We start from the raw sequence: 17,335 nt of genomic DNA, 5'->3' as shown, positions 1-17,335 counted from the left end.
TGATTCATGTGAATATCACTTTTTGTGTTTCGTTGTGTATAGATATATGTTAAACTACAAGAAAAAATACTTTTAATAACACCAAAAATGTGTTATCAAAACATACCATAACACTTTTTGATGTGTTAAGACCGACTATGTTATTGTAGGTCAGGGTACTTTACATAACACTTTATCATTGTTATATAGATGTGTTATTATACTGTCAACGATAACACACTTTCTGTGTTATTTTAATAAATAGATAAGTGTTTAATTATATTATTTATAGTTGATTATATAACACATTTCAATACTTATAAATTTGTGTTATACTACACTTTAGTATAACACATTTTTTGTGTTATATTATACTTTAGTATAACACGTTTTTTGTGTTATAATACACTTTAGTATAACACATTATTTGTGTTATATAATGAAGTGTGCATAACAAAATTCTTTACTTATAAAAAGTGTTATTGTAATAGATATTATAACACATTTTTTGTATTATTTTAATATTTAGATAAGTTTAAATTCTCATTATATATTCATTTATATAACACTAATTTATTCTATTATATTTTTATTTTTTATTTATATTCTAATATATACTAGCATCATCAAATAAACTTGATTTTCAAATAACAAAAAGTAAAAACATTCAACATTGTATTAACAATCCACAAATTAGTTTAAAATATTCAACATTGTCATCAACAACAAAATGTTCTTTAAGTATTCAAGTATTCTTAAATATTCAACATATTGAAAAGTTACTATAACAAGAAACTTGGAGAGTATTGTCTACTATAACATTCTCCAACTCTCACTCTTGCTTTGGCTCGTTCTCTCCATTTCCCATTCCAACTGTTTCATATAGCTTCACAGTTTCTGCATAGGAAATAAGCAGCCACAAAAGTCTTTTTTTAAAAATACTTCAAGAAACTATGCTAAAAAAAAAAAGTTATGCAAAATAATACAACTTCAGATATATTCCTGGTCAAAAACCCACCAATTATTCTGATGGCTGAACTCCAAAACTCTGGTAGTGATTCAACAGCCCTAGATATAGTATCTTGTAATTTACAATCTGAAGTGAAGTTTTCAGGCAAGCCATCTGGCAGAGCAGATTCTACAGTGTCCAAAATAACTTTGCACGATTGAGCAGCTTCTGCAAGAAGTACATGAAGAAAGATTGGGAGTTTGTGTGGATCATAAAAGTTTGCTATTTTAGTAATCTTAAACTTTTTAGATATCTAAGAAATGAAAATCAACAAGTAATAATCCAATCATCTTTTCTATCATTTTACTAAATACAATAAAAATATCAGGAAAAGAAAAACTACTTTGACTAGTACTAGACAGCAGCAGCAATAATGTGAAACATAATTCCAAAGATATGAACTAAGAATGAAATTACAGTTAGGTAAAGGAAATACCTTCATATCATCCAAGGCCTTGCAATGATTTTGCTTTGAGAAGAACAGCTTCAAGGAGTAGACTAACAGCGTGCATGGACATAGGTGGGACAGAATCACTCTGTGAATGGCATCTATTTTGTTCACATCTTCTAGAAATGGATCCTTTCATCCTAGGAGTCACTGCAGCAATGTCTATTCCTTCAAATACATGAAGTGCAGCTTCTATGTTACCCTTTTGATACTCAGGTCTTCCTAGTAGAGCTCTTGCTTCCTATAAACCATGAAACCAACATAAATCATCATCCAAAATAAATCATCATCCAAACTGATTTGCCAAAATAAATAAGTCTAAAAACAACTCCTTAGTAATTTGCCTCAACTTTATGACATTGTAAACTGTTCCATCCCAAGACTAAAAAAACTCAAAAACAGTAATGCTATTTTTGTAACAGTATACCAATATTTTAATCAAACTGATTTCTTGACTCTTCCTTTCGATAGAAAATTATACACAGGAACAATGTTAGAACAAACAAGTAAAAAGCCAAGGATTTCTCCCATTTTTATTTCTTAATAAAATATCTCTCATAAAACATATAAGAGACTCCAAGTCAAGTGTGAAGTTAGATACCCCATGTCTAATTACACCCGAATTTATTACTGCTCATTAACACATGTCTTTCACACACTAGAAATAGATTACAAACACACAGAAAAATAGCTAACAATATCGAAGAAAAAGTCAGCTGACAGGAATTTAATCAAACACACCCGAAACGCCCAAGTTTTCTTGGTTCGGACTTAACCAAATCATAATGAAAACAAAAGAATACTGATTTTAACTCAGACTTTTCCTCAAACAGATCGTATGCATCAAAACTTTGAGTATACCTTAATGACTTAATAATAAGAAATATGTGTTCATGTATATATGTGTGAGAGAGAAATAGGGGGAAAATGATAGAGAAGTTAAACAAAATTTACTTGCAATACTAATCCAACCACAATAGTAATAAAATTATTGAGATTAGCTTATGGGACGCAGTAACAATAAAAATGAGATAGTAATTATCATAATATTGTACAAATTAAAGGCACCAAAATCACATTTTCGTGAGTCAAATTTTGTGATCAATATATGCAAGGGATAGTGAAATAAAGAATTTGATCACTTGATTGTAGAGTGCAGAACAATAAAATAAAAGATCTCATAAATTACTATAAAGTAAAAAACTGTTTAGAATCACAAAAGAATACAAGATTTTGATCCCTAGTAGAAAAGATTTTGGTCACAAAAAATCAAGTATTAATGATACAATAAGAAATATTACTAACTATCCCTAATGAAAACAGAACATAGAAATTTCAAGGTAAAACCAAATCAATTAACAGCAAAACCCACATACAAATATCCAAAATAAAACAGAAGCTACAACAAAAGAGCTCCATACCATTTCCTTCAAGGTCTCTAGGGGCCTAAGGCATACGATACATCGGTGTGCCCTATTTTTTAATGTTATCAACATCTTAATACATGAAATTGTAGGTAGACTGATCTGCAGATACCTTATATGTACTCAATAGATTTGGAGGAGCAGTGCTAATTGGTAGACTTAACTCAGTCCTCAATGCCACAATATGCATTACTTTGACAGCTTTCAATGGATATCTTTGTTATAATCACAAAATTAGACGGCAGATATGTAAAATAAAAGAAAGGAAATGACAAGACAGAAAATTTGCATCAGACAAGAGGAAAAAGTCATACATAACTGATAACTCTAAAGTGTCTAAGAATTATTAACATTTTTTTAACTAGAGAATACTACTATAATTATTGAAAAATATTATTTATCTTCCAACATCTTAAGATATGTCATTTTCAATGATATTTAAACTTTCTAGACTATAAGAAATCACCACTAATTTGACAACAATCAAACATGGTGCTAGCTAAGCTACTTACAAGAAGTCAAGCAACAAGATTCCCGGCCTAATTAGGAAGTAAAGCAACACAGTTTTAGAAAGACCACAGTACATTCAATGATGTTAGTAGCTAATGGAATTCCTCTAGACTGTTATAAGAGTGAACTTTAGAATTGAGTGCTCTATATGTCAAAAACTCTTAAAAGATTACACTATGTATATAAATAGATTCAACAAGGGGAAAGAAGGAGTAATTTAGCAGCGTTGGACTGGGCTTAAATTTATATATAGGATATGTAGAATGTGGTTTCACAAATTCTCAATCTCATGCTTCTTTGGCCTAACCACATCATATATCTGAAACAATTGCTGCTTTAGGCCTTTTCCAAAATATGAAAGGCAATATTTGAACAACTATTAGTAAGCTGGAAAAACAAGTTGACAAGCAAAAATGTGTTAAACTAAAAACAGTCACTATTCCCAGGCCAATCATAACAAAACACTCAACATGCTATCAAAATTTAATGATCCAACTGTATCTTCAAAACCATTGATGTAACATAGCTAACTTAGATCCTTAGAAAGATAAACATCAATTTGTTATTTCTTTTTAGCTAGTTGAATCTCAAAATATGGCTGGCATTTTGTTTTGAGGGGTTTCATAATATTTAGATCCAGAAGGAAAAAAAAATATACTAGTTCCAATAAGTTGATCATGTTTCAACTAGTGAAAAACTGATGTTATACTATGACTAACCTGCCCTGCTCCCTCAGCAACACAGACCACTGCTGATCCTTTTGTCTCAATGAGGTATTTCAGATGCCGCAAAACACCATGAGGACCATGTAAATGGAAAGGTGCCTTAAATGTATAAAACCAGTATCTGTACAGAATCTCAAAAATAACTAACCAATTAGTAAGTCGCACAAATACCTCTGGTATCAAGGATATATCGATTTGTCCACTAGCCAGGGATGCATGCATAGCAATAAATCCACTGCTACGACCCATCAACTTTACAATTCCTATACCATGGTATGCACTATGTGCCTGTAATAAGGATTGAGAAGTTAACAAAGACTGTTTTTCCCACTGAGTTCTTTAACAATGATATTATAATGCATGAAACTTAAGCAATAAAAATGAAATCGAACAAATCACAAAATATAATGAAAATTTGTACCTCGATGTAAGCTGAATTAATGGCTAGTTGTGCTTCCTCAACAGCAGTGTCAAACCCAAAAGTTTTGTCCATTAGCAAAATATCATTGTCTATAGTTTTGGGGACCCCAACAACAGCCACCTTTACCCCTCTTCTACAGCACTGAAATGAAAATAGGAAAAGTAGGACATGGGACCTAAATAGAAATGGCAGGCAAGGTCGAGGCAAGATAAAGGGAAATAGCTTACAAATGTAGCAATCAAGTAAAAGTAGTTAAACATATCCAATAAAATGATTCTAGTGGCACGGTCATCTATATGGCAGTAAAGTGCTTTATAATTTATACGAAAACATGAACATATAGACATTGTGATGAATCCTAAAATAAAAGCAGAATGAATTCAATTCATCAGGATTGCATCAACTTTTAATTCTTGAGACAGCACTTTACATCTACAAATTTAGAACAACTTGTACCAAAGCAATTTATATCCCAAAAGATTTCTGCTTTTAAGTAATCTGTTCACTAGTGACCTTAGTTATGAATGCATGCCAGATTATGAGATAAGAAACACAGGAATGTAAACAGATACACGCATAACTACCTCTTTGTGAATTACATTTGCCCCAGCATGAGTTCCGTTCCCACCCAGCACAAAAAGCATGTTGATTCCTCTTTCCTGATATCAAATTAATAAATGTTTTCAGGTCAGGAATCATATGTCCACAAAATTATTAACTCTAAAGAAACTGAAACAACAAACCTCCATGCTGTCCACGATTTCACTTATGCCTGGTCCTCCACGTGAAACTCCTAACAAGCTTCCACCGGATAGGTGAACGTTTTGGACCACTTTTCGGGTTAGCTGATAATCACAATCGAACAACAAAAAACAAAGTAGAAAACTTAAGAATCAAAAAACCAAAAGGGGTTTGGGAAATTTTGAGAGATGAGCAGGTAAAGTGAAACATATATATATTTAGAGAGAGAGAGAGAGAGAGAGAGGGAGGGAGGGAGACAAAGATGGGGGTTGAATCGGGTGATGGTCTAGGTCTGGTGGTGAGGACGTGTTTGGGAGGGCAGGATCTCTTAAACGTTGGCTGTAGAGAGGACCTCGTCGACCTCCCTGCCGCACGCCCAAAGCCGCGAGCCCCCACCATCCCATCGCACACCTGCAACAAATAGAGAAAGTGCGAACGAGAGAGTGTATACGTGAAAGAAAGAGTGAGCGACAGAGAAAGAGAAAGAGAGCCACCTCGAGCTGTCGGAGGGTTACGACTTCCCGTGAAGATGGTGGCGGCACTGCCTTCCTGTGGCTGAGCGTGATGGTGGCGCTGCCTTCCTGTCGCGCATTGGAGGGAAGAGAAGTGGAAATTGGCTAACCCTAAAGCGTTAAAAGGGCCTTTCTTTTTCTTTTTGTTTTTGATGAGAGCTGATGAGAATACTTTGTGTTTTATTTTGTTTTGTTTTTCTTTTCCCTCCATTTTAACTTTTACCCAGCCATTACTTTTTGTTTCCCTCCATTTTAACTTTATAGTTTTCTAACTTTTTAGTTTACCTATTATAATACTTTTCCAATTAGCTTATAATAATGTGTTATAGAAAGAGGTATTTGGTGTAGTTAAGTTTTCATATTTGCATAAAACTAATATAATAATAATATATTTTATCAAAATAATAAATAATATAATTATAAATATCAAATGACATTTTAAAAAATTACCAAATTTTTTCTTCGATTAAATTTATATACAATTTTACTCATGATTATTTTTATTAGAATTAAAAAATATAATTATTTAATCATAAAATCAAGTATAATTTTTAAAAATACAAAAATACTCTCATTTTATTTTTTAATAATATTTTATTTGTTATTTTAAACTAAAATAATGATATAAAGACTTTACATATCAATTTTTTTAAAATAAACAAACATTATTTATCATTTTGTACTATTTTTTTGCCGATGTTGCTGGTGTGAGGGAGGGACAAATAGTTTTCTTTTAATCTTTCTTAGGCGGAGTGGACTTCCATGCTTTTGTTTGGGTTGAGCAGGTCAGATCAACGGTAGGGATCAAATCTATTTGGGTCCAGCCTAGTATAAATATAAAGGTCTAGTGGTCAGTGAAAAAAAATAACCCTTAAAAATTTATATATTTTAGTTTTCATTTGATAATTATCGATCAAAATATGAAAAAAAAACGTCTCACAAATACATTTTATAAAATTAAGCTCCTATAAAAATAAATAAATTTACTACAAATAATTATAATTTTTGTTTGAAGTAGAAAATTGTAATTTATATAGTTTTTTATCCTAATTATTATATATTTTTTTATTCCAAGTCTCACCTAAACAAAAATCCTGGTCCGTTGTTGTATATTTATATATATATAGTAATATATTAATTAATTTAAGCTGATAAAGTTGGATACATATCCCTCTCAGAAAAAAGAAAAGAAAAAAAAGTCGGACTTATATATGTGGATATGGCTTTACACAAATTCCATCTCCATTCAATGAAGATATTTTCCTTAAAAAATTGTAGATGAAAGTTGGTGATCGGGACCAAAATGAATAGGAATCTAGTTCGTATTTGATGGGACTCAAAGCTATGTATGTATTAGTTGAGTGGTTCCAATATGGAATATTTGGAACGTGTCATGTCATGGAATATTTGGATTGGAACAACAATTTATCTTCTTCATCCCATATCCTGTATTCCGTAGGTTTTATATGCTTGAGTGGGTAATAATTAATAAGAACCTTTCTCAAATGGGAAACAAATTATGCTCGTAACGCTTGTGGGCTTAGTATGACATGTAGAAGCGATAAAGTGGGTCCACATAACGACTGAACATGGACACCTTACGTTTATACTATGATATGAAATTCAGTGATAGAGCCAGAATGTATACCTAGTCTACACATTATTAGAAATGTAGGCTTTTACTTCGTTTTTTTACACATAGAATATAAAAAAACTGAAGTAAAAGTCTTTCAATGAGTTTTTACTTCGCTTTTGGGAATGGTAGTACATAAAAAAAAAGTTATTACTTCAGTTTCTTAAAAAAACGAAGTTAAAATAGAAAATAAACAAGTGCCATGTTTGGTTTGCACACTATATTGGGGCTTTTCACTTCGGTTTTTATGAAAAAACCGAAGTGGAAAGTGGAGCAAGCCAAACGCGGCCATGAAGGCTTTTACTTCGGTTCTTTTATAAAAACCGAAGTAGAAAGGGTACTTTCTACTTCTGTTCTTGTATAAAAACCGAAGTAAAAGATATTAAGACCCTTAATATATAGCTCTCATCTCTCATTCGTCTCTCTGAAGAAAAAATCTCAAACGCGAAACCCAGAAAACTCCATTGTTGTCGTACTCCCACGAGAGTTTCACTAAATATACCATTTTTTATGTTTTTTTTACCATTTGAAACCATTTTTCTTACTTAAAAACAGAAATATTAATTCCATTTTTATTTTTGAGGGAGAAAATAAAGACTTTGGGTGTGGGTATTTTTAGGGTTCGAAAATGGGTATTGTTATTGGACTTTGACTGGTTTTCTTACATTTAAATAAGTTCTTGAGCTTCAAAAAAGGTATGAATCACTAAATCTTTGTTTGTATGATTTTTTTTTATTTTCTATATTATTTTCAGATTTTTGTTCTTATAGATATAATGTGTTTATTATATATAGGTTTTAGAGTTGCTAATATTGATTTAGAGGTTATTTTGAGCATCAAAGAATGTTTGCTATCTTAAAACTTTGTTTGTGTTAATTTTTTTTATATTATTCCGAATTTAATACTTATTTTTTAGTATATTTGTGTTATATTTTTATTTATTTTGTTATTTTATATAATGTTATTAATTATATATATACATTAGTAAAATTTAATAATTGTTGTGACTTGCTATTTAAATTTCTAAACATAGCTTCAATAGGTAATGTTGTTGCCAATGTTAGAACTTGAAATGTTTGGATTATTAGTGACATTTGTTTTTTATTTTCTATAACTAGCTAGCTTGATATGTTGTTTGATGATTATGTAACTAGTTTAATTAATTATGTAATTGATTTTTATTTGTTTTTTTTAAGCTTTTTAGTAGGGTTGTTGATTTAGTTGCCAATTTGATATTTATTTTGGGTGACTTCAAGAGTAATATTGGAGGTGAGTAATCTTTAAATTTTATTTATTACTATTGCAATATTTATTTATAAAATTAGAGTTAAATCATGCATGTTTTACTTTAGTGAAGTAGGTTCTGGGAAATTTCTTGTTGGCGGTGATATAAGGATGGAATTATGTATGTTGATTTTGTGTTTGTTTGTGTTGAATTTATATATAACTATAAAATTGGTATATGCTACAAAAACAAAGGAAACTCTGCCAATTTTTTTATAGATTTTATTAATTGTTTTCCTTTTTCAATTCGCACACTATGTCGAGATATTTTGTGTGTTATTTATAGGTTTTAAAATTTTTGGAGATGTTAAAATGCAGTTGTTATGCTGCCGAAATTTTGTTAGACTTAGAAAAATTTAATAATTAAACTTCAATTATGTTTGATGTCCTAGAAAAAAGAACTAGGAATGGAAGATGTAGATGGATATGAAATTTGGATAAGAGCGCGAGAAACGAAGAAGACTCTTGTTGAAGATAATTTGGACAACAAAATTGAAGAAAGAGTTGTAAGTGTTTTAAAGCAAAGTAGGAATTTTTTTAAGTGTTGTTACAAGTTACTAATTTAATCTATCATTGGTTTGTTTTGTAGAATGAACTAAATGACAAAGTTACTAGTAATCAAATTGTCGCCAAGGGTCGGGAGGACATCTTGCCAATTCAACAAGAATAGTTAAGCCGATTGATGACTTAAATTTATTAGTAAGACTATTTTGTTTATGCATACCTTTAGTTTTATGTGAATGTATATATAAATGTTTAGGCTATTTTACTTAATTACAATTATGTGAATGTATATATGAATGATCAGGTTATTCTACTTAACAATTATGTGAATGTATAAATATTTAATTTTATAAGAATTTTAATTCTAAGTGTATAAATTTTGTGATTTTTATTCTGTTATAAATTAAATGAAAATAAACAAATTCCAATTGTAAAACTATATATAACTATAAATTAATATAATTAGACTCTTTAAAAAAATTAGGACAAAAAAAAAATATATATATATAAAAATAGAATTGGGCCATTTAAAAATAATTAGAAATAATTATTAAGAAAGGGTGACTTTCTATTTCGGTTATTATGTAAAAACCGAAGTAGAAAGTGGGGATTCTACTTCGGTTATTATGTAAAAACCGAAGTAGAATCTCCACTTTCTACTTCGGTTTTTACATAATTAATAACCGAAGTAGAATCCCCACTTTCTACTTCGGTTTTTACATAATAACCGAAGTAGAAAACTTATTTTTTACTTCAGTTTTTAACTACTTTTTACTTCGCTCCGAACTACTGTGGTTGCGAATTTTAGCGAAAATCGAAGTAAATCCAGCTTAAAAACCGAAGTAAAAGCCATATTTTCTTGTTGTGACACTTGAACAAATATTAACTCAAAATTAATACATTTAAATATTAAATATCTTTACAAATTTTCATGTTCAGAAATACAAAACAAAACATTCTCATATACCAAAAATTACGTTTTTTTATGTTTTGAAATTGTTGTATGATCACATTGTCGTCATCAATATATACTAATAAACAAATCACTCATCTATTCATCTCTCAAAATCGACTATTCTAAATATTCATAGAAGAAGTACTTTCTACCATAACTGTAACAACCGGAAAAATAAGTACCAATGTTATGAATCTTGTGTATTTTTAAAATATCTTTCCATATTTTTTTAGAGTTAAATATAAAAATTATATTTTGAAAATTATGAGACAAATAAATAATACAATAAATATTTTATTATATTTTGGAAATTGAAATTAAAGACAATTTTTTTTTTAAGAAAAAGAAAAGCTAACTTGTAATATCATGTATTGATTTTCATTATATAAAATCAAATTAGATTTATTTGAGATGGGCAAATACGTGATAGGCCTATGAAATAGAATTATGTAAGAAAAGAAAAGATGATTTTTTTTTGAAAATATGGTATTTTCAAAGTCAATGATAAAAATATGACTTTACCATATTGTTAACTTTTGCTAAAATAACTTTCAATAGACCATATTATATATGGCTTTTTTACCACTTAACTTTAAGATTTTCCCATAAAATTATATTATAAATTTCCTAATACTTATACCGTACATATTTAAACCATTCTCATATGTGCATAGCATATATATAATTATATATATTTTTTTATAGACTCTTTTTAAAAATTAATACTACATATACATAATTAATATATGTCAATATATCTTACCTATTTCTTCATATATAAACTATATTTTTTATTGACTGATTGGGAGCTGGGACATTGTCTTCAACGTAGACAGATGAAACAAAATTACACTATTAGTTAACGAGTTGGCACATATTCTTAAGTGATTTTTGATTAAAATATAATTCAATACACTACAAAATACTGGCGCTATACCGAGAACAAAACTCATCGGCAGAAGCCTGGCAGTTGTCGGTAGAACATGTTGTCGGTATAACCTCGTCGTAGACATTAACTTCTACCGATGACAATAAATATGTCCTCGGTATAGCCTATACCGAGGAAAACTATTGTTGGTATACAATAGAAATGTCGTCAGTGGAATCTGTCCAATTTTGTTATTTTGTCATCTAACAGTGTTATACTGAGGACGATGTTGTCGATATAGATAGGGTTGGCCCTGAGTAGTGGGAGACCCTATACAAAAAATGTTATTTTTAAAAAATTTATATATAAAAAATAATATTTTTCAAAATTTTTAGAGTCTTTATGTATGTAAAAAAGACATTTTTCAAAATTTCAGAGCCTCATTATGTGAGGCCCTAGGCAAAGGCCTAGCCCATATGTGCACAAGGTCGGACCTGGATATAGACTATTGTCCTCGATATAGACCGAACCGAGATTTTTTTAATCCTCCATTACGTATTTATTTATATATTTAATTATTGATTGATTTAATTTGAAATAAAAATAAAATAATAAATTAAAATTAAAATACTTATATTAAACATTTAAATAAAAACATAAGGGTACGTTTGCTCGATCCAAATAAAGAGTTGTCCTAAAGATGGAAATATAATAGTCTATAAAAACAATACTCATCGGGATCATCAGGTGGTGGTGGGGTACATTAAGATCCCGGGGTGATAAAATGAGTCCAGAAGTGCTCCTCTAATTGTTGAAGACACTTTCTCTTCTCAACAATCTCTTCGTCTCTAGTTTGCAGTGGAGGATCAATAGTATATGGAGCTTGGTCGCTTATGTTAAGGATACGACCGTATCCTTTTTGGTGGCCATGTCATTTTTCGAAGACAATTTGTACCAAGGACAAGTCGTCATCTTCAGGCGCACTCGAAACTGGTGTGGAACTCACAGTATCAGTTGATTGTGTCTGTTATGTGTTGCGATAAGCACGCAATTGTTCCTATGATACAATATATAATGTAATTATGTATTGTAAATAAACAATTAAAATTTTGAAAAATGTTTAAAAAAACTTAACATACCCAGGTTTTCTTGGTTGTTTCTTTCACCCACCATGTGCCTACTTTGTGGTGAGTATTCAACTAGGTATTCAGGATCGACGCAAATTTCCCAGTCTCTAAATTGTGCTGCCATGTACATATATTTTTTTAAAAAAATAATTAAACGTAAATAAGAAAAAAAAACTTAAAAAATTTAATTAACTTACTTTTTTGTAGCGCATCACTGGGATGGACTGAGAACCTCCGTAGCAAGGCTCTTTTAGTTTCTTCTTATTTCCCTTGATGACCTTGGAACGTTTCTCCAAAAATTAGTGTTAGTAATATATTAAATTAAGACAGTTAAGTTAAAAATATACATACCATCACATATGGGCGTTGGAAAAACTCAATGGCTTTTTTCCACTGCGTATCTGTACAACCACAATAACGATTTCCTAGCCCATTATTCTGTAAATATTCCTTAATATCGTGCTTCCAATCAAAATACTTTTTGGCACATGATGTATCAATTCCTCTCAAGATTCTAGGCATGTGCTCCGATCCATATTGCGTACGCCTGATATCAAACAAATCATCATAAATTACAAACATTTATTAGTAAATATGATATATAATTAAATAGAATAAACATTAATATAGAAATGACTTACCTCCAAATGTGCAAGTATTGTTTGTTTGGAGGCCTTTGGTACTTATGTCCATTGAGTATAGTCTGGATCTACGTAATATTGAACAAGTAATCCTAGCTTTCTCGAGAAATTTGACCTGTAATCTCCGACCTCTTTATATGTTCTCCCTCTCACGTCCCACTCGAATGGGAGAGGATGCCTCGACTCTTCTCTTTTTTTTTTTCTAGAGTGCTCAATCCCTTGTGGTGTCCACGCTTGGTAGGGGCGATATTGAATGCAAATTTAATATTTTTAAATTAATATATATTAAGTGTTAAAAATTAATAACTTAATCAATGTATAATATATTACCTCGTTCACAATCAGTCGAGATATCTGACGGTCCACGTGGAGGATCGCATCCTCCACCATCACCCCTGTGAGATCGAGCAATAACGTTAGCCATATATCTGAAAAATAGAGATATTAAACTTACATTTATACTAAATATAAATAAATATGCAACATAATTACCATAATAATCATTTAATATAAAAGATAATTACTTCAACATAAAATTACATTTAATAAAATCACATTATAAAATTACTACTTAATCATCACTATCACCATCGGTTTCTATGTGTTCCTCTTCCTATTCATCATCTTCTTCTATAAATTCCTCTTCATCTTCCTTTTCATCATCATCTTCCTCTTCCTCCTCCTCATCCTCCTAAATTGCAACATTATTAATCTCAAGAATTGAATTTTTGACTTTATCTAAATCAGAGACTTTTAGAATATGCATGAACACCAACTAGCAAAAGGAATCGAATAATGATGTGACAATTAAGCAATTTCAAACCAACGATCTTGTTGTCATTATCAATCACGTTATTCCTTAGGTTAGATCCAAAACCATCTGGAAACTTCAGTGAATTAAGAAATCGACAAACTTTTGGCGATCTTAAATAGTGAAAGAGAACTTGGCCACGGGTCTTTGTATTCAACCATTCAACTTTTTTAATTGTAACTCTAGTCTCATCTTCTTCTTCTTCTCCAAGTATATTCTGGCACTAACTGTATCTTTGGTCTTATTCTCCAACCCAACTATTGTGCCTACTAAACTGCCGCGCACATTTTTCTCAACATGCATAATATATAGATTGTGTTGCAACATTATGTTGGTCCAATATGGGAGCTCAAAAAAGATACTTTTTTTCCGCCAACCTACTTGTTCTTTTGTACGCTTTCTTTTTTGGCCACCATATCTTATATGCTTACCATGAAGAGATTCTCATATAAAACTCATTTGTGTGAACATATCTTACATGGTTAATGACTCTGGTGGTGGTCTTTTTACAATAGCACCATATGTCTTATTGTCTCTTCTAATAGCATGTATGATTGGTAAAATATCTCTATGGCCATAAAAAGCAACATTTTTTTAATGTAAATGAATAGATGGTATTGCCACATTGCATGTAAAGCACGCATTATAACCTTGACCAGTCCATTCATAAAGGCTACTCCTTGCTGGGTAATCATTTATAGTCCACATCAACGCTGCTCGAAGAGTGAAGAACTACCATCGACTGCATCTTGAGTCTGTACACCGGTCACCCATAATTCTTTTAACTCACCAATCAATGTTCTTAAGAAAACATCAAAATCCTTTCCTGGCGAATGAGGCCTGGGAATTTATTTATCTCATGCACAACCATGGTGGCAAGTTATACGTCATCAACACAACTGGCCACATACTATGAGAAAGACTCATATAACAAAAGGGATTGAATCTATCTGTAGCCAATCCAAGGTGCACATTCCTGGGCTTTATTGGAAACGTTGGATTATTTTGGTCAAAGTCCTTCAAAGCTTTCCCATCAGCAGGATCACACAATACAACATCTTCTTTTGTATGTTGCTCGTGATGCCATCTCATATGTTGAGCAATGTGTCTCGATGCGTATTTTCGCATTAACCTAGGGGTTAAAGGAAAATACTACATCACTTTATGAGGCACTTTCTCGCCCTTAGTGTTCTTGTCCACCAACCGATCCTCTCCACAAACAGGACATTTACTTTTTCCAATATGCTTTTTCGAAAACAGTGCGCCATCATGCTCACAGACATGAATTAACTCGTAGCCCAATCCAATTTTACGCAACAACATTTTCGATGCATAATGCGATTTTGGAAGCTTATTTGGGGCTGGAAATGCATAATGTAACAACTCTAGTATTCCATTAAATATTATGTTGGGAATTTTTCCCAACACTTTGAAATGCATCAAGTTCACTAGGAAATTCAACGATGTGTAATTATGACAACCAGGGAATAATGGAGCCTCGATCTCAGTAAGCTGGAAATGCATCATGTAACAACTCCAGCATTTCATTAAATATTATGTTGGGAATTTTTCCCAACACTTTGAAATGCATCAAGTTCACTAGGAAATTCAACGATGTGTAATTATGACAACTAGGGAATAATGGAGCCATGATCTCAGCAAACAAATCGTTATAATGTTTCCGACCCCTGTAGTCTGCCATAAGTATCTCTTGATCACACTCATTCTCTTCTTATTCATCATTCTCATTTTGCATAACATTATTGAGAACATCCATTATTTCATCTTCATCATTTTGATCTACCACTTTCCTCATTGGTATTATTTCTTCCTCTCCATGATAATGCCAATTGGTATATTTCCATAGAAAACCATTTCCAAAGAGATGATTTTCTAATACGTCAATTGTCTTAAATTCAATGTGCACACACCTCCTACCAGGACATTTCACCAATCCCCTTGAATCAATGCACGACCTAGCTCTCTCAAGAAAATACATCACACAAACTTCATACTCATCAGAGAATCAATCTGTCAAATTAATCCAACTCTTGTCGATCGATATTATACGTGTGTAGCACTGCATGAAACACTTATTCATCAAAATTACAACCAATTTGTATGTGTGTGTGTCCTAATTCACCTTTTCACTCCATTTCTATAAGGGTAAAGAATCTATCCCATTCAGGTTTACTATATACTTATAGTGTGATCTACACTCATAATATTGTTTCATATTTGTAAAAATATCGGCAGCACCTCCCCAAACTAAAATTAAGTCTTCCCACTTACGAGAACAAAAGAGATGCATACCTTAATCTCTACAATTGAAACAATAAATGTGTAACAAATCACACTATGCATATACAATAATCCCAAACAATTCGATCTGGATAGAGAGAGCAAAATTTAAGAGTCCTTACTGACTCACCCTCTCCGAACGAGTCTAAGGATTTGAGTGAAAATATATATAAATAAAAAATTATCACTATGTGATAAGAACACACTATCTTATTTTTGGTAATAATTCCATATTACCAAAGACAAACAAATAGAGAAAATTGTTGTCCTATAATATTGTATGATCTTTTCAATGTTTTATGATGTCTAATTGTAGTATTATCTCATTTTTATGTTTAATTATTTATTCATAATTATTCTTATCATGTGAGTTAAATACTAAATTTAGTTATTTTAATAATTAATCATATTAGAATATAAATTATTTTATTAGTTTAGGCTTACTTTTAAAAAAAAAATTTAACTACTTTATTACTTTAAATGAATTCTAATTAGTTTTATATTTAGTTTTTAACATAAAAATGTAACGCCCTAAATTCTCATAATAATAATGTCGAGAAAGAGCATTGGATCATAAAATATAAATTTTGCGCTTTTACTTAAAAATAATATAAAGAAGAGGGATCCCAATTTTTTTTACAATAAAAATATGGTCTTTAACAAAATTAAATACAACAACAATCAATAAAAAAATACTTAAGAAAAATGCTTCATAAATGAAATCATAAGCACTAGATGTTTCCAACAGCCACATGGTCCTCACGAATACATCACCACAACTATTCAAGTCTCACTTGCCATCGGCCATTCTATCCTTAACTTCCTTGATCTGCACAATTACACTATAAGGAGTGAGCTTCTAAGCCCAGTAAGGAGAATGCATACAAGCAATCATATAATCATACATATCATAGCAATACATAACATCATAAGCTCATACGAAATCTCATAATAATAATATTCTATCAAGATAACTAATTCATAAAAAGTCATAATCATATACTATTGGTCATAATAGCTAAATAACAAGTCAAACAAGAGAAAGATAAGTGCTTATAAAAAGGTGGCAATCAATCCTCGGACATCACTTAGGTCCATCATACAATTTTTGACATCCGAGCCTACTGAACATCACTTAGGTCCGTCATACAATCCTAAACAACACTTAGGTCCAGCCATACTTATCTTCTTGTACCTGAAATGTTAGGGTCATACAATCATTTAAAATCATAATCTAATTCTATCTAAATTTCCTTACACTGAGTGTGGAAAAAATAGAAGAAAAGAGAGATTGCTAGTGAATTTCCCCCAAACCTTATTGTTGACCCTGAATTTGGCCAACTGACACGGAGTCAAATTTGCTTGATGCGGACAAACACGTTGGAAAGAATGTGATGACGAAATAATAAAGAACACAAGAGTTTATAGTGGTTCGGCCGCAA

The 17,335-nt window shown here is 31.0% G+C and overlaps 1 protein-coding gene across 1 annotated transcript; it reads right to left on the bottom strand.

Moving 5' to 3' along the window:
• Positions 1-619: 619 nt before the first annotated feature.
• On the bottom strand, positions 620-14,915 carry LOC133779120 (ATP-dependent 6-phosphofructokinase 5, chloroplastic-like). The gene is made up of 10 exons (XM_062219117.1): positions 14,797-14,915; positions 14,071-14,160; positions 12,492-12,687; positions 5,752-5,874; positions 5,260-5,361; positions 5,101-5,175; positions 4,517-4,657; positions 4,267-4,383; positions 4,090-4,194; positions 620-876 (listed from the first exon to the last, which is right to left on the bottom strand). The coding sequence occupies exons 1-10, from the start codon at positions 14,913-14,915 to the stop codon at positions 868-870; spliced, it is 1,077 nt and encodes a 358-aa protein (XP_062075101.1). The 3' UTR covers positions 620-867.
• Positions 14,916-17,335: the final 2,420 nt, after the last annotated feature.

Source organism: Humulus lupulus, chromosome 5 (assembly GCF_963169125.1).
Source record: "Humulus lupulus chromosome 5, drHumLupu1.1, whole genome shotgun sequence".
Classification (NCBI taxonomy): domain Eukaryota; kingdom Viridiplantae; phylum Streptophyta; class Magnoliopsida; order Rosales; family Cannabaceae; genus Humulus; species Humulus lupulus.
Note: the sequence above shows the minus strand (reverse complement) of the source record. Positions and strands in the feature narration are given on the sequence as shown.

Bases quoted from the DNA above. Each gene is read 5' to 3' on its own strand.
- LOC133779120 (XM_062219117.1), bottom strand. From the start codon at position 14,915: ATGTTGTTGCGTAAAATTGGATTGGGCTACGAGTTAATTCATGTCTGT. The intron at 12,688-14,070 runs GTAAGATATGTT...GTTTGATATCAG, and splicing joins CCACCAGAGTCATTAACCAT to GCGTACGCAATATGGATCGG. The intron at 4,658-5,100 runs GTAGTTATGCGT...TTTTCATTTCAG, and splicing joins CAAATGTAATTCACAAAGAG to TGCTGTAGAAGAGGGGTAAA.